The sequence below is a fragment of the Caretta caretta genome, chromosome 6 (genome assembly GCF_965140235.1).
Source record: "Caretta caretta isolate rCarCar2 chromosome 6, rCarCar1.hap1, whole genome shotgun sequence".
In the NCBI taxonomy this organism is placed as follows: Eukaryota; Metazoa; Chordata; order Testudines; family Cheloniidae; genus Caretta; species Caretta caretta.
This window is the reverse complement of record NC_134211.1, coordinates 40,390,786-40,414,636: the sequence shown is the minus strand read 5'-3', so window position 1 is coordinate 40,414,636 and position 23,851 is coordinate 40,390,786. Positions and strand designations below refer to the sequence as shown.

Genomic DNA, 23,851 nt, shown 5'->3' with positions numbered 1-23,851 from the left:
TTCTCTCACTAGAAGGGAAAACCTATAAAGGCAGCAAGCCATAAAAGAGATCCAGTTTGGGAATATTTTAATGAAGTTCCTCTACCTGTGGGTAAGACAGGCATGCATGCAAAATGCAAACAATGCAACAAAGAAATGCAAGGCCTGATTGCCCAAATGAAACAACATCATGAGAAGTGTTCCTTCTCAGGAGGAAGCTGTGTTGAAGATGATGAAAGGAACGTGTCTGAACATGCAGGATCTTCAGCTTGGTAAACTTCTTTATTTCATACTTCTTTCTTAAGGATTGCCTGTCTTCCTTCTGGACTATTCTTGAATTCTCATGTTTGAGCAAAAAATATAGTTGTTACTCTATGGTACTATCATTTTAGATGCAGTTGTGATAAAAAATAAATTGCTGAAATAGGCAGATCTTCTTTTTACAATTTCACCTTTAAAGTAGTATTGAGTGTCAGTGAATGCAATGAGTAATACTAAATCAGCAGTATGGTAATAATAATTGAATAACTGCATTGACTTATTTTGTTTAAGAGAATCCACCCTCAACATACAGGATTCTGAAGACTATCCACTTTCAAGATCACCATCATTTTCTATAGTTTCAGAGTTATCTGCCAATGATAGTGTTTCAGTCACATCATGTATGTCACATAGCCACAGTATATCTCCTGTAGCAAAAAGAAAAAAAAATCTCCATCATCCAGAAACAACCATAGATAAGTTTGTGATAAGAACCAGGAGATTACAAAAAGAGGTAATTGATGAAAAAATTGCCCAGTTTGTTTATGCAACAAATTCTCCTTTCCGTATGATTGAGAACCCACGCTTCATTAACATGGTTCAGTCATTAAGACCAGGATACAGTCCACCCGACAGAGCAGATGTCATAGGCAAATTGCTGGATAAAGTGTACGAAAGAGAAATTGAGCAGTGTGCAAAAGGTCTAAAGGGTAAAATTATTAACCTGAGTCTTGATGGGTGGAGCAATGTCCGCAATGATCCTGTTGTATGTGCTTGTGTGACAACAGATGAAGGGAATGTCTTCCTTACAGAAACAATTGATACATCAGGAAAAGCACACACAGCAGAATACTTACAAGAAGTAGCAGTAAAAGCTATAACAAACTGTGAAAAAAAATTCAAATGTCTAGTATGCAGCTTGGTCACAGAAAATGCTGCAAATGTATCCAAATGAGAAGAAATTATTTAGAAGAGAGTCACAAGCTAATAACATACGGTTGTAGTGCTCATTTGATGCACCTCCTAGCCAAAGACTTCAGTGTTCCAGAAATAAAGGCTAATGTTGTTGAAATTGCAAAATACTTCCCTAACAACCACTTTGCAGGAGCTGTTCTGAAAAAAGTGGGAGGAACCAAGCTAACTCTCCCACAGGATGTGTTGTGTTGTGTGTGATGGAACTCCGTAGTGGACTGTTTTGAGCACTGTATCAAGAACTGGCCTAATCTGATGATAGTTTGTGAACAAAATTGTGAAAAAATAGATGGCACTGTCACAGCCAAAGTTCTCAAACAATGGGCTTAAGAGAAATGTTGAACACATGCTGAGTACCCTGAAGCCTATTTCTGTAGCCTTGAACAAAATGCAGGGAAATAGCTGTTTTATTCCTGATGCTGTTGAAATTTGGAAGGAACTGAGTGAGATCTTAAAAAAAGAAATATGCAAAGACAGAGTTAAAATTACAAGCATTAAAATAACGAATGGGACAAGCACTATCTCCAGGTCATTTTGTTTCAAACAAACAATCTCAATACTCGGTACCAGGGTCAAATCTTAACTGCTGAAGAAGGGGAGCTGGCTATGACATGGACATCCATCAATCATCCCTCCATAATGCCAACTATAATAAACTTCAGAGCTAAGGGTGAACCATTCAAGAAATATATGTTTGCTGATGATGTTTTAAAGAAAGTCACACCAGTGAACTGGTGGAAGTCACTTAAGCACTTGGATTCAGAGACTGTTGAAGTGATAATCTCACTTTTAACAGCAGTAGCTTCTTCTGCCAGTGTAGAAAGAATATTTTCTTCCTTTGGACTAATTCATTCCATATTGAGAAATCGTTTGGGATCTGAAAAAGCAGGAAAGCTTGTTTTTCTTTTCCAGATTATGAACGAACAGGAAAATGAAGGTGAAGACAAATGAGTTAGCTGCAGAAGCCAATATTTTAAGTTTCTCATGTTGACCTGGCTGACATAGTCGATTTAATTTTTGTTTTTTTAAATATTTCATTTAACTATTTTAGTTAAAAACAATTTTAACAAAAACAAACCTGATTTTAAAAAACTTGCATGTTTAACTAAATTCAAAAATTCATATGCTTGTTTTGTTAAAATATTATATGTTTGCTCTTGAAGAAAAAAAATCCAGAATACATAACATTGTTGTTTTAGTTGAGTAAAACAATATAAATGTCTATCTGGAGATGTTCTCCTCATCTCCAGCATGGCAAGAAAATCCTCCAAATATTAATGATTAACCTGTTGAATTGGAGATAGTTCACCTCCCAATGACTTCATAAATATCTGCTTCAATTACCTTTGGTAAATGAAATAACCAAACAATCATTCATTTTCTGATATAGCTGTAAAAATAATCTGAAAAGTTTTCAAAATAAATCATTTTAAAAATGTATAGTGTGTACCTTCTAAAAATGAAACCTACATCTATCTCTGAGTTGTGAAGAATATCTATTAAGGCAGGGGTGGGCAAGTTACGGCCCACGGGCCGGATCCAAACCCCTCAGGGCTTTGGATCCGGCCCGCGGGATTGCCACCCCCGTGGCACCGTGGACCTTGCGCCTCCCAGAAGCGGCTGGCACCATGTCCCTGCGGCCCCTGGGGGAGGAGGGGCAGAGAGTTCCGTGTGCTGCCCTTGCCTGTGGGTACCTCCCCGGAAGCTCCCATTGGCCAGGAAAGGGAAACCGCAGCCAATGGGAGCTTCAGGGGAGATACTCAAAGGCAAGGGCAGCGCGCTCAGACCTCTGCCCCCACCTCCCACCCCCAGGGCCACAGGGACATGGTGCTGGCTGCTTCCCGGAGCGGCATGGGGCCGGGGCCAGGGCCAGGGCAGGCAGGGAGCCTGCCTTACCCTCGCTGTGTGCTGTTGCCACCCCGGAGCCGCTCCAGGTAAGTGGCGCTGGGCCAGAGCCCGAACCCTTCCTGCACCGCAACCCCCTGCCCGCACCCCAGCTCCCTGCCCTGAGCCCTCTGCCATACCCTGCACCCCTCCTGAGCCCCCTGCCTGCACTCCAGCCCCCTCCTGCACTCTGCACCCCAGCACCCTGCCCTGAGCCCCCTGCTGCACCCCGCACCCCTCCTGTACCCCAACCTCCTGCCCTCAGCCCCCTGTCACATCCCTCCCTGCACCACTGCCCTGAGCTCCCTCCCACACTGTGCACCCTCCTGCACCCCAACCCCCTGCCTTGAGCCTGATCCCGCACCCCTCCCTGCACAACTCCCTGAGCCCCCTCCCACACTGTGCACCCCACCCCCTTCCCTGAGCCCCCTCATACACCCCGCATCCCTCCTCTGCCTCAATCCCTTGCCCTGAGCCCCTTCGTGCACACTGTACCCCCTCCCACACCCCAACCCCCTGCCCTTCATTCATGGCCCTACAAGCAATTTCCCCACCCAGATGTGGCCCTCGGGCCAAAAAGTTTGCCCACTCCTGTATTAAGGTTATAACAACCAACAAGAATGCACTTTTATGTAGAAATCCATGATTAAATTGAGTCTTCCTGACTAGTGATTTAAATCAATTTCATTTAAATCAAATCCACCCTGACCTAAACCACCCATGACAGATGTCTGTCCAACCTGTTCTTAAAAACCTCCAGTGATGGGGATTCCACAACCTCCCTAGGTAAGCTGTTCCAGTGCTTAACTGGCCTTATAATTACTTTTCCCCCTAGTATTTAAGTAAATCTCGTTGCTGCAAACTAAACTGACTAGTTCTTGTCTTGCCCTTAGAGGTCATATAACAATCTTATACATATTTGAAGACTGTTATCACATCCTGCCTTAGCCTTCTTTTCTTAGGCTAAACGTGCCCAATTGTTTTGTCTTTTCCTCATAGGCCATGCTTTCTAAACTTCTTATTTTTATTTTTTTGCTCTCCTCTGGACTCTCTCCAATTTGTTCATATATTTCTTAAAGTGTGATGCCCAAAATTGGCAACAGTACGGGGGTTAACCTATGAACACATTGTTGCTGAAAGAAAGCAGAATGCAAACTCAAATAAACTGTGTGGACTAAATTTGTTTGGACTAAAATAATTGGTGATTAAGGGTTTTGCAGACTAATGGTGAGGTTACAGAATTGTCAGAGCAACAAGTCCAAACCTTCGTAAGATGAGGAAAGGTCTATGAATGATCAAAAACTTGCGTTGATATTCAATTTTACTTTAAATGAGGATGCCATCTCTTTTTGGACATTTACTTTCTAAGGAATACTTACCACCTTGCTCAGTGAGAGAATGGCCGTAAGCTCTGAGTTTGGCAAGGAGACTGGAGCATCATCACCATCACAGCTACCACCACATGCTGGGGGTCAGGGATTTACCACTGAGGCACATGCATCTTTTTCCTGATACTAAAAGATGTTCTTATCAGCACAGATAGAGAGAGGGAACAAGACATCACCATTTTCATGGCCATATGGTGAGCAATTTATAAAATCAGGTTTCAGAGTAGCAGCCATGTTAGTCTGTATCCGCAAAAAGAAAAGGAAGACTTGTGGCACCTTAGAGACTAACAGTCTCCAAGGTGCCACAAGTCCTCCTTTTCTTAATTCATAAAATGTGACTCTAAGGATCCTGCTCCCTCAATCCCAACCCTCTGTCTTCATTTACATACCTACTTTATTCCTCCTACCTCTCTTTTTGCCTTTGTCTAATAAGAATCTGGCGGAGCCAGGAGGGCCCAACCTTCTCATCTAAAATCTAATCTTGCAGCACTTTACTATGGTGGCGTGTCTGAGAGAACAGGCACCTCAGGCTTGGTAAAAAGATCTACCAACCCAGAGGGAACTGGGAATGGGCAGTATTTAAAGTATATGGGGGAAGGATCATGAGAGGTTGCACAGCTAGCAAAAATCAAAATTTAAAATTCAGTTGAATTACTGAGGGGTGAATTTTAAGCAAGTTTTTATGACAGCGGCTACTTCCAGATGATAGAATAATAGAAACATAGGGCAGGAAGGTACTTCAAGAGATCATCTAAAGTTCAGTGGCTTTCAACCTTTCCAGACTACTGTACCCCTTTCAGGAGTCTGATTTGTCTTACGTACCTCTAAGTTAAACTTCACTTAAAAACTACTTGCTTACAAAATCATAATAAAAATACAAAATTTCTTACTTTCTGATTTTTATCAGATAATTATTAAATAAATCAATTGGAATGTAAATATTCTCCTTACATTTCAGTATATTATATAGAGTAGTATAAAAAAGTCACTGTCTTTATGAAATTTTAGTTTGCACTGACCTGCACTAGTGCTTTTTATGTAGCTTGTTGTAAAACTAGGCAAATATCTAGATGAATTGATGTACCCCCTGGAAGACCTCTGCATACCCCGAGGAGTACATGGACCCCTGGTTGAGAACCACTGATCTAGTCCAACCCCCTTGCACTGTGGCATAACCAAGTAAACCTAGACCTTCCCTGACAAGTGTTTGTTCAACCTGTTCTTAAAAACTTCAATAAAGGGGATTCCACAATCTCCCTTGGAAGCCTGTTGCAGAGCTTAACTACCCTTGTAGTTAGAAAGTTTATCCTCATATCTAGCCTAAACCTCCCATGCTGCAGATTAAGCCCATTACTACTTGTCCTACCTTCAGGATTGATCACCATTCTCTTTATAACAGCCCATAACATATTTGAAGACTGTTATCAGTCTTCTTTTATCAAGATAAAACACACCCAGTTTTTTTAAAATCTGACCTATCAAGATTTTCTACCTTCTTATCATTTTTGTTGCAGTCTTTTAGACGCTCTCCAATTTGTCCACATCTCACAGTGTGGGTCCCAGACTTGGACACAGTATTCCAGTTGGTGCCTCACCACTGCCGAGTACAGCAGGACAATAATCTCCTGTGTCTTACATATGACACTCTTGTTAATACACTCTAGAATGGTGTTAGCCTTTTTCCCCACTGCATCACACTGTTGACTCCTATTCAATTTGTGATCCATTGTAACCCCCAGATTGCCTAGGCAATTATTCCCCATTATGTAGTTGTGCATTTGACTTTTCCTTCCTAAGTGAAGTACTTTGCACTTGTCTTTATTGAATTTCACCTTGGCGGACTTGTCAGTATGATAATTCCCCCCCCACACCCCCTTTTTTTTCAGAACACTATAAGCCGAGGTGGTGTGGGGGATGAATGGATCTCTAGGGACTGGCTGGGGTAGGCTGGCCGGGAAGGGGGGCGGGGGGACTCTGGCTAGAGGTTTCTGGGGAAGCGAGAGGGTTTTAGGTCAGGTGTCCCCTGGGTGTGGGACCCACAGGAGGCTGCGTCCGCCCCGAGCTGGGGCGCTGGGGGTGCTGAGCCGCGGGGCTTCTGGCTCTGGCCGCACCTGGCTACCGGTGTCCATGGGCGTAGCCAGACAGTTGGACAGGAGAGTTGTGGCCGCCCCAGGTTTCGGCGGCCCGAAGGAGTGTTAGGGGGGTCTCCGCCGCCCCGCTGTGGACGTGGGGTCCCAGTTACTTACTGGGCGCTGCAGCCGTTCTGGCGGATCTGAAGCTCCCTCTGTCGCCATGGAGACAGCGTCAGCCCAGGCAGGACTCCACTTCCGGTTGGTGCTTTCGCCACTAGTGCCCGGTTGGAAACAGCCCCTCGACCGCGCTTCGGTTCTGACACCGCCCTCCCACCCGCCGCGCGCGGCCCGGGGTCTCTTCCCGGCTCGACTGAGAGCAGCGTGTTTCCTTCGGAGGCTATTGCTGGGGCGCCAGGTTGCCCTGTGCGGAAGCTGCCGCCGCTGGCGCCGCCGCCTGAAGTCGGGCTTCTTGGGGCTTCTGGCCGGGCCCGGCGCCGGCGCCGCCGAGGTAAGGCTGGTCTCTGCCGAGGGGTGGTCGCACCTCACCCTGTCTGACGGCTCAGCGGGGCAGCGGCGCTGGGCTCAGGCCCGCCCCACAAGGGGTTAGGGAAGTGCGTGTTTGAAACCCCGGGGGTTGCCGCAGGTTCGGCGCCAGGCTCGGTCCGGGGCTCCCTGGTGCTCACCGGCGTTACAGCTGGTGCAGAGCGGGCAGCTGCTCTTTGATCCTGCGTTAGATGGAAACCTGCAACGGCCTCGCCTGCGCGGCGGTGAAAGCGGGGGGTCTTCAGGCGAAACTACTGCGCTTTACGTGTAGACAAGGCCGAGGGTTGTACCGGGGTGTCTTAAACACAGGGTAAAGTACAAACACCACTTCCCTAGTGAAGACAAAGGGCGTGGCTTATTCTGGAATAATTTCACGTGTAGATGTTCTTCTTGTGTTTTCTGGATGCCTTGCTCCTTTTTGGTATTTTAGTTGGCTCCTGAATAGCTAGGGTTGCCAAGTTTTTGGTTGGGAGTATTCCTGGAGGTTTACATGACATAATCCTTAATTAAAGAGTAATCTTTAATTCCTGTAGACTCCAGGACAATCCTGGAGGGTTGGCAACCATATGAATAACACTACCTGTAGAGCAGTGTTTCACACACTGTGGGTTGGGACCCCACAGTGGGTCGCAACCTCATTTTAATGGTGTCGCCAGGGCTGGCTTAGACTTGCTGAGGCCCGGGGCTTCAGCCCTGGGGTGCAGGACTCAGGTTATAGGCTCCCTTCCTAGGGCTGAAGCCTGGAGTGGTGGGGCTTGGGCTTTGGCCCCCTCACTTGGGGCAATTGGGCTTGGGTGGGCTCAGACTTCTGTCCCCACTCCTGGGTTTCGTGTAGTAATTTTTGTTGTCAGAAGGGGGTCATGGTGAAATAAAGTTTATTTCTTGTCTGTGTTAGACTCTACAATATGTGCCAAAGTACGATTTGTTATTTCAAGTGTATCTGCACCCTTAGCGCAGGGCAAAGACATTTTCAGCTCATGTTATGTCATAGGGGAGAAATTAGATCTATTTCTTGCACAAAAGTGGAAGGGATTGCTTGTATCTGTGCTCCAGTTTGAAAAATGTTTTTGGATCTTTCAAGGTGATAGGTGCTATGTAAAAGAAAAGGATTATTTTCCCCATTATATACAACTTTCCCTAAAATAGGATAGCCAGCAATCTCACACTCTAAATATATTTTACTTTTTATGGTACCTTCCCAGAAGTTAAAAACAAACTTATTTCTTCCCTTCCACCTTAAGAATGTTTTGAGTACTCAAATTTAGTGGCTGTGATCGGAAGATGTTTCTTTAGAATGTTATAAGTATGGGCTGTCCTGTAAAATACTTGTGTTTTACCACAGAGCTGAGATCTCACTTAGTTGAAAGATTCCTGACAATGGTTCCAATCTTGCAGTTAGTTTCATATGAATGCCTATGCTGGCAAGGAGTTGGCTGTAAACTTGGGTCCTAAATGTGTTTACACTTCTCACTAAAACTTTTTTATGCATTACCATTAAAATTCAGTTTTAATATTTGATGTTTCCTTAAAGGGCATCAACCTGAAATTTAAGCCAGTTTAAAAAACTAGTTAAATGTACTTTCAGAAACCAAACCTGCTCCAGAATCCCATTGCTATTTTTTCTCATTTTACAAGCACATTTTTCTATATTTTAAAATAAATATTTACCAGTTGCTCTCTGAAAATGCCAGACAACCAGAAAGGGTAATTATGACCCTGACCCTGCAGTGTGATGTGCACGGGCTGACTCATCAGCATGGATCTCGTTGCTGGATTGAGGAGGTAAATTGCCTAAATGCACAATATAATGCACAAAATAAACGGAAAAATATTTTCTCTAATCTTGTAAGTATGGTCTTACTATAGCATAGCATATAGGTTACTTGTAAAAATTGTAGGTTAAAAATAATTCAGACAGAAGTAAATTAAGGCCATTTAAATTTTGCAAAATAATCCTTAGGCGTTAATCTAAGTGAATTACTAATAGCAAGAGGAAATGGCTTTGGTTGGGTGATGAACAACCTTTGTAATTGTAGAATTATGAAAATGACTGTATTTTTGACTATTACAGGTATTTTTGTGTCTTAGCTCAAGGGAGAAATGTTTTGTTTGAATTCTCACAAACTGAATGGGAGGCTGCTTCATGATTTTAAAAAAAGCAAAAGTGAAGTGTAAAACTATTGATTTAAAAGGAAAATGTTTGTATAACTTAAATGGCTATGATGCTACCAAAATCAAATAAAGAATATTTTTTATTTAAAAAGACTTTTGTAATGTTCTTGTCACAGAACTAAATGCGCTTTTGACTTGAGTTCTTGAACAATTTGAAAGGGTATATTGTGTTTTCCAGTCAGTTTTCCTATATTCTACTTAGAAATGGAGTTAAAACAGCATAAACAAGTTAAATCAACCCAAATTTCAGAAATATACATCTTATCTGGTAGTTGTTTAAATTGAGATTATAATGTGAGATTCTATGCTCCTCTGTGCAGCAGAGGGGAACAAAACAGCAGAAATAATACTGGGGAAAGGCAGAAGACATATTAGCCATGTGATAAACTATTGCACATTTAATTCTCACACCAGACTGCTTGGACTCCCCTCCCCACCCCACCTTGCATTTCTATACCGAAAAGGTCAGTATGACGAAGGAAAAAATGGTTGAACAACAAAAAGGGAAGGAGATAGGGAACGTACAAGGAATAATGCCCTTAGAAACAGAGTAAATTGATCAGCCACAAGCAAATCTGCCTCTTTGATTTTAGGTAATAAATCCCATTTGGCCAAATATGTTAAGCAGTTGTCTGCATTGTGGCATGTGACCCCTTGCTGCCATTGTTAGGATGGGATTGAGGGGTGGAGTCACATTTTCCCATGGTCCCATATTTTGTCATGTTTCAAGTTGCTCACACATAATTCTTTTAAATGCAGTCTAAATTATCCTTACAGTATTTTATTTATATTGTTAAGCAGGTCTCGAAAGAAGCCACTTCCTGGTTAGCCACATAATGGCCTTTGAACACATACCACGAAAAGACTGGTATAAAATTCTGGGTGCAGAACCATCAGAGAGCCTGACAGAACTGAAACAGAAATATCAGAAGCTGGTATTATTAGTAAGTGTATTTTACCTTATTTAAATAATGCAAAAATAAACTAACTACTGTTTTCAATTTATAAATAGAACCAAGTGTAATGAGTGTTATAATTTTGTCAGTGGGGGGGAGTGTGGGTAGTTCTTTAAACTATCAAGTAGAGCTCCAGAGCCTGTGATTTTCTTATGATCCCAGGAATCCTCCCCCCCCAGCCTCATCACCAAAAGAACGCTATCTCCTCCTCTCCCCTCCCCACCCGACTCCACCCCACCCCACCTGTCCCATCCGATCCCATCCCTGCAGGCAATCTGGAAATATACCACTGTTTGGTTGGATTTGGTTCATCATGTGAATAAAAATATAATTATCTTCAAACTTACAAATCTTTTTTTTTCTTTTATAATCCTACCCTTCCTGTGTGATTACTTTATTCTGTCACACTTCAATCAGTGTTTGGGTCATTACTGTTTGCTACCAGGAAAGCCATTATAAAGTCACAAACACTAGACAGTAGCATCACTGAATAAATCAAGCGTGAAGAGTAGTTTTATTGAAAAAAAGGAAGACTCTTCTTTATGTATAAATATCTTGCTAATTTTCAGTATTGGGATAGAAAGAGAGAAGTATGTGGACATTAATATGGATTTTGGTGTAAAACAATTGGCCCAATTCTGGCAGGGCTTCCCTCAGAACTACAGAAATGTGAGTTTCTGCAGAACTGGAACCAGTATTTTTTAGTTTGTGATAATATGACAGTTGCCATTTATTTATGGATTGCTTTCTGAGTTACCACAAGTCTATTGACTTTAAAGTTGTATTCTCAATGCCATAAACGATAAAAGTGAGGACATTCAGCCATAACTATCTATAAAAGTATCTGTGCAAAATATGGAAACTTCTTGCTTCAAAGGGAAAATTAAAGATGAATTACATTTCCATCAAATAATCTGTTTGAAATGGACTCTTCTAAGAGATGACTACTGTCTTCCTGATCCTTCTGTGTTGCTAAACATATACACTTAAACCAAAACAACCAATACCCTTTGTTCTGGTGCATTCTGAAAATAATTCTGAAGTTGATCAATATTTGGTACCTCTATTTGCCGGTTGCCTTTCAAGATTACAAAGAGGCTGCTATGATTTGCATCAACTCTTTATCTTAGCATTTATAACATAACATATTCACTGATTTCAATGATACTCTGTTTATCTATATAAAAGGACCATGATACACAATCACTATTCTTACTATAGAAAACCATGATATCTCTTGAAGTTACTGAATGAACTCAGCTGATACATTTTTGATATGCTGGTTTTCTTCTGTGCATTCTACTATTTTTTTGTGTGTGACCTTCAAGTATTTTGGTGCTAAGATTAGCATACATTTAAAACTAAATATAATGTGTTTAGTTAAGAAAACACAGGAAATGTAGTAAAAAAGCCCTTTCTGTTTGTATATTTAAGTTTCTAATTTAAACTGAATAAACTACTGGAACTAAAAGGGAATTTGTTATTTTCTCCTCTATTCATTCATTGTACCTAAGTATAATGACAGAAAACTCTTCAAAGCTGCTTATTGTACCTAGGTACAATAAAATAAGTTTTGTTAGAATAGTAACTTTGACTTCAGATTTCATTATTTTTCTCCACCTTTTGAAGCCTTGCTTTCAACATCACGGAGTGTGTTTATTTAGAGAAATAGGTGAAAATTTATGCAATTATAACTGCACAGAAGTTATGGTAGTTAAGTCTGTTCCATAACTTCTTCATATCAGAATGGCTCAAACACTAACATTATTTAAATTTAAATAATTATCTGGATATTTCCACTATAGGTTTTCTAACCAGTGTAAGCAAATTGCTAAAATGTTTATATTTTAAAAAGTTGATTTAACTGAGGAAAATTATGGAGGATGTGGGAGGGGCCTAATGTTGAACAAACAATATTTTTGAAAACTGAAATGTTCACTCTCCCCATTTCAATGATGGATGAATAAGAGGTATTCTTATTTAATACTGATTGATTCTGGCAAGTTTCATTTTTTGAAAGTACTCCTAGTTACTTCATTCTCAGAGGCAAATTTCATTTGCTACTGCTGTTTTCTCATTGTTTCCTTGAACTCCTTTGTCTATATCCATCTATTGTCTTATACTTGGATAGTAAGTTCTTTACAGCAGGGACCATCTTTTTGTTCTGTTTGTACAGTGCCTAGCACGATGGGGTATTACTATGTTAATACAAATAATTAATTTGCACTCCTTCCAAATCACTTTCACTGGATGTGGAAGTGTACTGGAAATGATTGTGGTTCCACTGATTGAGTGAAGACACAATTCCATCAACCTATATACTCGTTCATTACAGAGCCCAGTTATGATTTTCCAAACCTTCCATTGGCACGATTGGTTTGGGTAGAGGACAGAGCCGTATACAGGCACCCTAGCCATTTCTGTCCACAAAGAGGTGGTAGGAGTATAGTAGAGTAGCAGAGCCAACTCCCACTCAGAAGCTACAGTGGCAGGTGAAGAACAATCCCTCCTTCTGTCCACACAGAAATTTTCTTGCCAAGTTATGGGGATAGGGCAAAGTTTTGTTATCTGTATAAGAATACAACATTTAACCTCATGTTATTTTAAGAATTGTTGAATATTATAACCTCCTGGATTTCAGAATAATTAACATAAGGCAGCCAGTGTTTCAGATACCAGTTGAAGTTATTACCAAAATTCTGTAATTGTAATAGCTCTAATGGCAAATGGTGACTGGCATCAAGCATTATACAGGATACAATTATTTTGTAAATAATCTTGCTATGAAAATTTTCTGGAAAGTGGCAAATGTCGCAGTCCATGCTTTCTTTTGGTCATCTTCAAATAATTCCTGCTGCTTCATTTTTAATATTTTCTTTTTTGCCATATTACTATTTCCCTTATAATTGCACATATGCAATGTTAGCATTCTGAATGAACATACAGATGTAAACTTTGTAAGTTTTTGAAAGTTGAAGGTCATGCCATATGTTATTGGAATGGTGATTTTTCTCTACATTTGCAATATGTGGTGTATAAGGTCAGGTCTGACCTTAATGTCAGAGTAGTAGAAAGGCGAGCAAACTTGTATTTTTACCATACAGAAAGGCTGTATTTTAGATTTACTACAGTTGACTCACAAGGGTAAACTAACTTAAAAGAACTGATTAATTTCTAAAATGTAACTTTCCCCCCTTAACTATAACTTAATTCAATAAACAGAATTATTTTGTAACTAAACAATGAAATTGTACTTAGATACCCATGTTGCAGTCAGTATTTTTGAGTGACTAAAATGATTTATTATAATTTTGATTTTTTCCTTTATTAATTTTTATTTTTGGAGTTTTAAACTATGAATATGTGTTTAACTGAAACATATCATTACACAATTTCTGGATAATAAAATAGAATATTACAGTCTCCAGATATTCAAAAATCATGAGTCAGGTCCCAGAAAACAGTGAGATTGGCTTAAAAATCAAGAATTTTTTAAAATAATAAATGTTAAGTTTTTGTTTGCCTTCTGGATTTTGAATGTTGTGGGTTCAGATTTTTCAAGCTTTCCCCTGCAGCCATGAAGACTAGAAACTCACTTTAAAAAATTAAAATGCTGAGATTCTCACAGTCATGTGACTTCAGGAGCTGGGGCTTTAAGAAAAAACGTCAAACGTGAGAATTTGCAACCTGATATAACTTATTCTGTCCTGGCTGCTGGTTTACAAAAGGCTCTTAGCTGTAATTTTATAAACTTCAGATGCATATCCTTCTTTTTGGTCATGTAGAATAAAATCTAGGTGTTTGTGACAGAGAGAGGCATCCAGAAAAGCTGCAGAAAAGTGTTAATGAGCATATGTTCTCGCTCTGTCACAGTACCATGTAGTGCCTCCTTGGCAGATATTTAATTCAGGTCCACTCTAAAACATCCTCTCTGTGTAGAAGACTTGCAGAGAGTGAACTCTGCAAGTATGGTGAGAGCACGGTTCAGAAACTGTGCTCTGTTAGCTAGGTATATGGAAAAGGCCTCCTGAATTTGATCTGTAGTCCTTTGATATTCAGGACATGTTCAATTTTGAAATATTGTGATAACTGCAATCATTTTTTCATAGACTGATGCATTTTAGTTTGAATAACATAAAATCATAAATGCATTCAGAGAGTTTATGTTGTACTGCTGTTTATCAGGTAACCCACTCAGTTTTTGCACTCTGTGGAAAGGCATTGCTCATTATATATTGGTTATCACTATGTGCTAGATTAAAAGTAGGAAGATAAAACTAGAATAACAGAAATAAGTTCTGTGAGTAAAATTTTACACCTTTTTTCCCCTATTACTATAATTTTCAATTCCTTTTTGGTCCAGTATTTTAGGGTCAAAAATGAGTTGCCAGGTTGTTTTTTCAAATTTGCTTGCAGCTATTCTGTATGTGAAAATTGCTGTTTACAGAGAAGAAATCCAGCAAATGTATAAGCTTTGTCTAGCTGAAAATCAGGTTTCTGTTCCTGTTGGTGCTGATCCTGATGATATTATAGGATACCTTTCTGCTGGAAGGGAATTATTGTTCAGGAAAATTATATGCTGCTGTTACAATGTGTGCCCTAATCTTAAAGAAAATCCATGTAATTTGAGCAAGGAGTGTGCGGGAACCTCTTCTTAATGTGGAAAGAGTATAAAATGTGTCACTAAACACTCATGTGGGAACTGAGATTCTCTTTGGATCATAAGTATTTATATATAGATTAGTGTTAAGATAGTTATATAATACATTCAGAAAGTATAGATGATGGGACTACAGAGGGCATCATATATGGGAACGAAGAAAATTATCATATTGGCAACAATGGAAGAGGGTAGTAGTAGATCTTGTACAATTCTTTAGTTAAATTATTAAGTAAAATATCAATTAAATATATCTTTGTATGGGAAAAACAATTATAATTGGTCTAGAATCCAGAAAAGATTTCTATGGCTTTATATGTTAGTCTTGAGCCATTTAGGATTTTGTAGGTCAAAAGTACCACTTAAACTCTACCCAGAAGCCAATAGGTAGCCAGTGATACGCACTTTTAAAAACTCCACAATTGGTCCTTATCACCAGGAAATGATCATCAACCAACTTGGCAAGTGCAATGTCTGTACCCCTTCTAATTCTGACCTGAGGAGGAAAGGGCCAGGAAAGCTGAGGACATTCAGATTCTCTGAGAGACGTCTCCTCACAATCCTGTTATTTTGCTACAAAATAAAATATTAGATACCAGTTAATAAGGCTTTGTGAGAAGAGGCTGAACATATGCTTCTTTTAAAGTAATTAGCACCTTGACCTTTCAGAGAAAGCCAACGACCCCGTAATGGCCCTTACTGATCAAGAAGAAGGATCCAAATCAGAGACTGTGTCACAAAGGTCTCCCAACACACCCACAACCTGTTAAGCAACACTACCGGGAGAACAAGCAGTAACAACCTGGGATTAGTCCTCTCCAGTTATGGCTCTGCCTTAACAGGTGCAAGATAGCTCTTCATCTGCATCTATGGCAGGTCATCCATAGATCATAGAGACCAGTAAGGATTAAGCCTGAGGGGGAAGTAACTGGGGGTCACACTGTCAACAGCTGATGACAAAAAATCCTTAGTAAACACTTCTAAACCACCAGAAAATTCTGTTAGTAATACAATCTCCCTCAGAGTCACATGGAAAACCTAAGGTTCCATTCACCTCAAGAGCAGACTATCAAAACCAGTCCCTTACTGCATCAAAGAATTTGGGCACTCAACTCAAATCCCAGAAGGCAATGACATAAGTGTAAAATCCAACCCTGCAATCTCTGATCTGAACAGAAACACTAGATTCAGTTTGTGGCTGGCTTTAAATTGAGACTTTAAATACGCTTACCTTTGATGATCTCATGGTTATCATGGTGGCCATGAAATCCTGATACTATTTAGAAGGTTCGTCATTGATCTGGACGATGGTCACCAAGTTCTACCAGCAGAATAAAGGAGAATTTTAACTCTCCGCAGTAATCATGGTAGCACACTTTTTATTAACTCTATTCACAAGAGTGAGGCCATCATATGCTGTCACATAGTGGAGTGCAATCTGGATCAGGAAGGGGTTGTTACCGGCTGCCCTGTAACCCTTGGTACCTCCCAACCTGGGCTGCTCACAACAGCCTACCAGCATTCAGGTCGCACACTGAGGTCTATGTATATCCGGAGCTCTGGTCCGGCAGCAATGACCCCAGCAGCACATCAGTCACACTGGCTTCCACCAGCCTTGGTTACTATTAGTAGGGTGTCTCTAACACACTTCCAGTTGCGCAGTTTCCCAAAAACGTGTTCTGCACTATCCAGCCCTCTTCTGAACAGTTTACAGGACCAGTGAACCCTTAATAGCTAAAGTAGGGGTTCTCAAACTGGGGCTCGGGACCCCGCAGAGGGTCGCAAGGTTATTACATGGAGGATCGCGAGTTGTCAGCCTCCACCCCAAACCCCGCTTTGCCTCCAGCATTTATAATGGTGTTATAAATTAAAAACACTTTTTTATATATTTAAGGGGGATCGCACTCAGAGGCTTGCTATGTGAAAGGGGTCATGAGTACAAAAGTCTGAGAACCACTGATCTAAAGAGTCAATATTCAACAGATTGCTACTTTAATTGGAGTTACCAGTCTGTTCAGTGCAAATAAATCCAATGCTGTGTTTACATAAAAAAATAAAACAAGTTTATTAACAAGCAAATAAAAGTGAAAACTCATCGAAAAGTCTAAAATTAATTTAGCAAGTTTTGGTTCAAGGCGTTATTTAAGACTTCCTTTCTTACCGACAGTCTTTCAATAAAATGGTGACTGACCCTTTCCTTTGTCAGGGTCTCTCCCAGAGGCCCACAGGTGCTGGTGTCTTTGTCTTAGGTGAAAGAGAGAGAGAGGAGGTCATTTGGGGGTCTGTCCTTTTGTTTTATAGTCCAATGAACCCTTGAAGTGGATTCATCTGAAGATTACTCCTCAAAGCAAAGTTTATTCAAACAGTAAAGGAAGCAACATGGAATCTGGTGATGAAGGAGGCTTGCATCTCTTTCTTCCCACCTTGTTTGCTGAAATGCCAATTTGTTTTGTTTCCTGCTATCTCCTCCTCTTGTTGTCTGGAGGACTTTGTTTTCTACTTTGTTAACTGAGGTAAACACACATTCCTTTGTTTAGGATAGACCTGTTTAACAATCTTTGTGGAGGCAGGGTGGTGTGGTTATGAGCATGTGCTATAACAGCACACAGGGGGACTTCATAACTTTACATATAAAGTTTGCAATATACATTTCAACATGATATTACTGACCAACAAGTTATTAGTTTTCAAATGATACCTCAGAAGATTATTACAATAGTTGTAGGGCATGAATATAGGAGTGCTTTCAGTCACACATGCATTCCCTAAACGTGCTTTATTCTGAATGCCTAAACTGTCGGGATGGAACATGTATGTACCTACATTCAGCTCGATGGCATTTCTCTGTATGTAATGTGGTAACTTCTGAAAATCTTGTTTGTCAGAATACCTTGGGCTCATTCTGATCTCTATTCCTCCAACAAGGTAACTTGTACACTTGTCGTCTTATGGATTTTACACCTACGTATCATTACAAATTACTTGTCTTTGTTAATATGTAGCTTTTAGTGTTTTAAAAAAAAAAACAGTCAGCATTCTCAGCTGTCATTTTGATTTTTTTTTATGGCTCCCAGTCAGTAGATATTCCATATTCCTACCAGTGATAGAGAAATGAGAGAGAAAACTCTTGAGTAAAAATATAAAAGGTACCTAAATCCATTTTCAGATGTGACTTGGGCATGTAAGTCATTTTGGAAAATGGGAGTTAGGCTTCTAAGTTACTTACGCACTTTTGAAAATTTTAATCATTGGGACTAATACGTCTCCCTGAGCGCTAACCTGCTCAAAAAGAGTAATCTTGCGGATGGGAGCCAGGAGTTCTTGGGTTCTTTCCTGGATCTGCTTCTGGTTTACTACATGTTCTTGGACAATTCCATTTACTGTTCTTTGCCTTGGTTTTTCCATCTCTGATATGGGGCTAGCTCTTGACCGTCTTACCTTACAGGGGTGTTCTAGGGAATTCCTTGGTTGACATTTGTGGAGTGCAGCACAAAATAAACACACAGGTTAAAGAGGGAGGTCATTTCTCTAAAAAGGGAAATTGTGTCTCTACTTTTCTTATATTCAAGAGATAGAAATAATTTTTGTGTTGATTGAACAAGGCTTTTAATTTGTATTTGGAGCCAGAATTACTTCAGAGTTCTTTCATTTGTTAAGATTACTTTGTTTACAGTAGGGTGTCATGTTGTCTCAAATGTGCGTCCCTTAGAGCACTTTGTAGCCCATTGTTTTTTGGTGTCTTGACAACAATAATGGTAGTCACCCTGCAAGCAAATGCTTTTTTGCACAGAAGCTGGAATTTCAGCTAAGGGCTGTATCCAGTGGATAGTGTGATATCTAGTGGATCAGACCTAGTGTTTGCCACACAGTGTCCTTTGTTCAGTCCTTCGGCTGCACTTTTCACAATTTATTAATTAAAAGAGATTAAATGTTTCATTACCTGGTAATCTCTTGGATTAGGTAAACTTTTTCTGACTGGAACTCTTCTTTAAACATAATTCGCTGGCATTTTAAAAAAACAACAACTAAGTATGGGAAGGGACCTATCTATGCCAGCTCCAAAAATAAGGTTACAGCACCCAGTTTTGGGCACTGCATTTGAAGAAAGACGTGGACAGATTGGATAGAATCTAGAGGAGAACAACAGAAATAAGACCTTTAGAAAACATGACCTATGGGGAAAGATTGAAAGAATTGGATATTTTTAGTCTAGAAGGTTACATGTAAATTGTCATAAAAAGATCAGCTCTTCTCTGTGTCCACCGGGGGTATGACGAGGTAATCCGCTTAATTCGCAGCAAGGGAGATTTAGGTTAGGTATTAGGGGGAAAAAATTATTCTATAAGGATTGTTAAATAGTTCAACAGGTTATCTAGTGTGGTTGTGGAATCCCTGTAATTGGTGAAGGTTTTAAGAACAGACTAGACAAACATCTGTGAGGGATGTATACTTAATCCTGCCTCTGTGTGGCAAGATGGACCAATTGAGTTCTTGAGGTCCCTTCCAGCTCTGAGTCATACAGATGTATTTCACACAAAAGTTTAGCTCAGGTTGGCACCAGTAGCTTTTGCCTTGAATGCAGAGCTGGTAATGCTCAAGCGCTTGCTCTCTTAATGGTATCTGAGATAAAAACACACGGTCAAGGTAAGTGTGCCAGTTGATTTTCAGTTCGATGTGCTCTCAAGTACCTTATCTTCTGTCATAGGACTTCTGTTTTGTATTTGTTCTGACTGTGCCACGTCAAAGGAAATAGTAAAGTGAAGATCACAAAGGGCATTCATGTAAACTAAAAAGTCCATTTGACCATATGTAGTCCCATTAAATTGAAAAGCATTGGTTATGCTTGCGCTTGTTGGATTGGGCCCTGTGTTTTGTAAAAATTGATACACTGCTAACTGTAGCAGGAATCTCAGTGAAGCTCATTCTGTACTAATTTCAACAGAAAATGTTTGAAGAAAAAAGTAAATTTTGTATTTGCAAATAGAATCATAGGACAGGAAGGGACCTCGAAAGGTCTTCCAGTCCCCGCCACTCGTCTCAGGACTAAGTATTATCTAGACCAGGGGTCGGCAACCTATTGCACGTGTGCCAGACATGGCACGTGAGCCAATTTTTAATGGCACGCTGCTGTCTGCTGGACCCGGGCAGACAGCAGCAAGCCACTAAAAATCCGGCCCGGCCCGCTCTTTTCCGCCCACTGCTCTCTCCTTGCAGGACAGGCAAGCTTTCCCCTCCCCCTGCCTCTTCCCCCAGCGTGCTGGGTTCCTGCCCCTCCTTCTCTCCCTCCCTGCCGCCGATCAGCTGACGGCCCTTGCTATGGAGTGGGAGAGGTAAAAGCGGGGGAGAGGTAAAAGCGGAGCCACTGTGCGCTTTCTGCTCTGGGGACCTTGGGGAAGGGGGTGGAATCAGGGCATATCCCCTCCAGCCCCCTGCCATGAGCTGCTCAGGGCAGAGGGCTGGAAGGACCCCTGCACACCCCAGCCGTCTGCTCTCACCCCTGCACCCCCCCACAACCCCAGCCCTGATTCTGGCACCCCCCACACATACCCAGCCTCCTGGCCTGACTCCTGCACCCTCCTCACACACCCCCAGCCCCCTGCCCTGACTCCTTCACCCCCCCACATACCCCCCCACACCCTGAGCACCAAACGGGAGCTTCTGCACACGCACACACATACACATATACACACACACACACACACACCCATTCCCACCTGCACTCCTCGCACCAAATGGGAGCTGCCCAGGTAAGTGCTCCACACCCAAACCTCCTGAGCCCCCTCCCTCATTCTAGCTGCTGGCCAGACCCTGCACCCCAACCCCCCAGCCTGCTCCTTCACCCCCAGCCCTGTTCTCAGCATACTCCCACCCTCATCTCAGTGTAGAGAGAGGAAGAGAATGGCTAGAACCAGGGAGAAGGTAGGTACCTACTCTATGTGGACAGGGCTGGGACTCCAGACCGGCAGAGGGCTGAGCGGGGCCGGCAGCCAGGACCCTGACTGGTAGGAGCCAGCGGGCTGAGCAGCAGCGGGCTGAGCCGCTTAGCCCACTGCCAGTCTGGGGTCCCGGCCGCTGGCCCTGCTCAGCCCACTGCTGGTCTGGGTTTCTGGCTGCCTGCCCCTTGCCAGCCGGGGTCCCGTTTAGCCTGCAGCCAGTCTAAGTGAATAGAACCCCAGGCTGGCAGCAGGCTGAGCGGGCCAGCGGCGTAAGATCAGCATTTTAATTTAATTTTAAATGAAGCTTCTTAAATGTTTTGAAAACCTTGTTTACACACGACAATAGTTTAGTTATATAATGTATAGACTTAGAGAGAGAGACCTTCTAAAAAACGTTAAAATGTATTATTGGCACGCAAAACCTTAAATTAAAGCGAATGAATGAAGACTCGGCACACCACTTCTAAAAGGTTGCCGACCGCTGATCTAGACCATCACTGACAGTGTTTGTCTAACCTGCTCTTAAAAATCTCCAATGATAGAGATTCCACAACCTCCCTAGGCAATTTATCCCATTGCTTAACCACCCTGACAGTTAGGAAGTGTTTCCTAATGTCCAACCTAAACCACCCTTGCTGCAATTTAAGCCCATTGCGTCTTGTTCTATCCTCAGGGGTTAAGAAGAACAGTTTTTCTCCCTCCTCCTTGTAACAACCTTTTATGTACTTGAAAACTGTTATCATGTCCCCTCTCAGTCTTCTCTTCTCCAGACTAAACAAACCCAGTTTTTTCAGTCTTCCCTCATAGATCATGTTTTCTAGACCTTTAATAATTGTTGTTGCTCTTCTCTGGACTCTCTCCAATTTGTCCACATCCTTCCTGAAATGTGGCGCCCAGAACTGGACACAGTACTCCAGTTGAGGTCTAATCAGATGGAGTAGAGCAGAAGAATTACTTCTTGTGTCTTGCTTACAACACTCCTGCTAATACATCCCAGAATGATGTTCGTTTGTTCTGCAACAGTGTTACACTGTCGACTCATATTTAGCTTGTGGTCCACTATGACGCCCAGATTCCTTTCCGCAGTATTCCTTCCTCAGTGGTCGTTTCCCAAATACAACTGCACTGGGTTGGATGGGGCACTAAAAAACATAAGTGTAGAAGAAGCAGAAACATGGGTGGTTTGATTAAATCTTGTACTCAACTTGACATGACCAGTGGCGTAGTTTGCATTTTCAATGCAAAGTTAAATTCTTCAACATCCTGGTTTGATAAGAAATTAAGATGGAGAGCTAATTGGATTCTAGTGTAAGGGATAAAATTCAAATGAAATTTGTGACCCTGTTCAGGTGAGAGTTCTGGTCATGAGGAAGATGTGCTGTTTTTACTACTTTTTTCTCCAGGAAAAAAATACCCCTCAGTTTAAAATAGCATTTAACAAAGTATAATGTATTTTTTAAAATTCCTAGTTCAGGTGCTAGGGCAATGATTATAAAAATAAATTTCATACATTGATGGGTAAGCCCTTTTTCATTTTAGTAAGTCTAATTTTTTTTCCAAAAATTGTCAGTATCAGAAGAGTCACCAGCCAGTCATGTTTTATTAATGCATAGCTAGCAGTAAACACCAATTTGTGTAGTTAGTTAGTTGTGTGGTGAGCGTATGCCTAGAATTGTATATAAGAAGAGCTCTAAAGATACAGATCTAACCATGCCTTTTTATTTTATCATGGTTGATATTCAAATAAAACGTATTTTTAAAATTAAAAATTACAAAACAATGTATTGAGTGGGATAACTGTTTCCTGTGGGCAGAGAATGAGTAAATCTTAATGAAAACTTTTTTGTTGTCTGTGTGCTTTGCCCTTTAACACCGCTTCACCATAAAGACCTGAATCACAGCACATTGTTGTTAGAAAATATTTCTGTTATGGTAGTGCCCGTCAGCCCGGGTCAGGATTCTGGGCCTCATTGTGCTGAGTGCTGCACAAATACAGAAAAGAGACAATTCCTGCAATGTAAAGACACAAATAGAGAAAGGGTAGACGATTTGGACATGACATACAAACGAATATAGGAAAGAAGTGGCCCCGCTTTAACAGGAGTAAATATCGTTTGTTTTTTTCAGTTGGGATTAACAGCAGGGAAGAAGGGATCAGGAAAGAAGTGGAAGAGGAATAAGTACAGCTGGTTGCCTATCTAGCCAGGCTCAGCAGGCTAGGTTTTGTTGGCATCATTGCAAAGATGAGTCTTAAAAAGGGATTTGAAGAAGGATAAGTGACTTCAGATTTTTTTCAGTGAATGTTTCCTGTGCATTAGGGGCAGCATGGGAGAAAGCATGAAGATAGTGTTGGAAACTGAAGGCTGAAAATGGTGGTGGAGTGAAGGCAAGAGTCAGTGTCAAAATAAATAAAAGCAGCTAGGTAAGGTGGGACTAATTACAAAAGTCTTTAAAGGTAAAGACAAGAATGCTTGTATTTGGTGCAGAGGTGAGAGGAAAGCAAGCAGAGGCACTCAAATAAAAGGTTGATGTAGTCAGAATGATGAGCCAAGAAGATGATTTTCTTGCTTTTATGTCAAACCCTATTTGGATAGATCTTTCTCTGGAGATCTTAAATCCACTCCTCAAGCCTGTAGAGGACTTAGGTGCCATTAAGAATTCTGTACCCCCCAGGGTATGAATAGACTGTTTTCAGAGTACTTCCACCCCCTGCCAATTCAGGGAATTCCAAAAAGGTTAAGGACCCAGACTCTGATTCTCTTCATGGAAGTGAACATTCTTCAAGTTTCAGAGCACTTTGCCACAAAATTAATAACATTAAGAAGCAAAGACATTTTTTATTTTCTGTGGCAGAAACAAGGCATTAGCTTGGGATCAAATGGTTTTTGAAGTATTCCCTATGTCGACTTACTGAGTATTTGAATTGCATTTACTGTCTTTTGTACTGTAAAGGGCTGTATACAAACAGGGTAAGAGAACTTCAAAGATCGCAAACAAATTTGGACCATGATCCAGCAAATGTACTTAC

General features: G+C 41.2%; 2 protein-coding genes across 12 annotated transcripts in view; one reads left to right on the top strand and one right to left on the bottom strand.

Moving 5' to 3' along the window:
* Positions 1-6,849, bottom strand: part of DCDC1 (doublecortin domain containing 1) — a 418,164-nt gene extending 411,315 nt beyond the window's left edge. For 3 of the 4 annotated variants that reach the window (XM_048854576.2, XM_048854579.2, XM_048854578.2), the window contains exon 1: positions 6,731-6,849. In XM_048854576.2, coding sequence (XP_048710533.2) covers positions 6,731-6,778 — 48 coding nt within the window. In that variant the 5' untranslated portion in view covers positions 6,779-6,849. Of the gene's footprint in view, positions 1-4,475; positions 4,611-6,730 lie in introns of all 4 variants that reach the window. The other variant, XM_048854577.2, reaches the window with a different exon arrangement.
* Positions 1-23,851, top strand: part of DNAJC24 (DnaJ heat shock protein family (Hsp40) member C24) — a 169,404-nt gene that overhangs the window by 47,944 nt on the left and 97,609 nt on the right. For 4 of the 8 annotated variants that reach the window (XR_007357266.2, XR_007357265.2, XM_048854613.2 and 1 more), the window contains exon 2: positions 10,073-10,215. Coding sequence is in view for 6 of the 8 variants with exons in the window: in XM_048854613.2 (XP_048710570.2) it covers positions 10,073-10,215 (143 nt within the window). In the remaining 2 variants the exon portion in view is untranslated. Of the gene's footprint in view, positions 1-6,919; positions 7,065-7,146; positions 7,168-7,215; positions 7,410-10,069; positions 10,216-23,851 lie in introns of those variants that run through there. The other 4 variants (XM_048854610.2, XM_048854609.2, XM_048854612.2 and 1 more) reach the window with 4 other exon arrangements.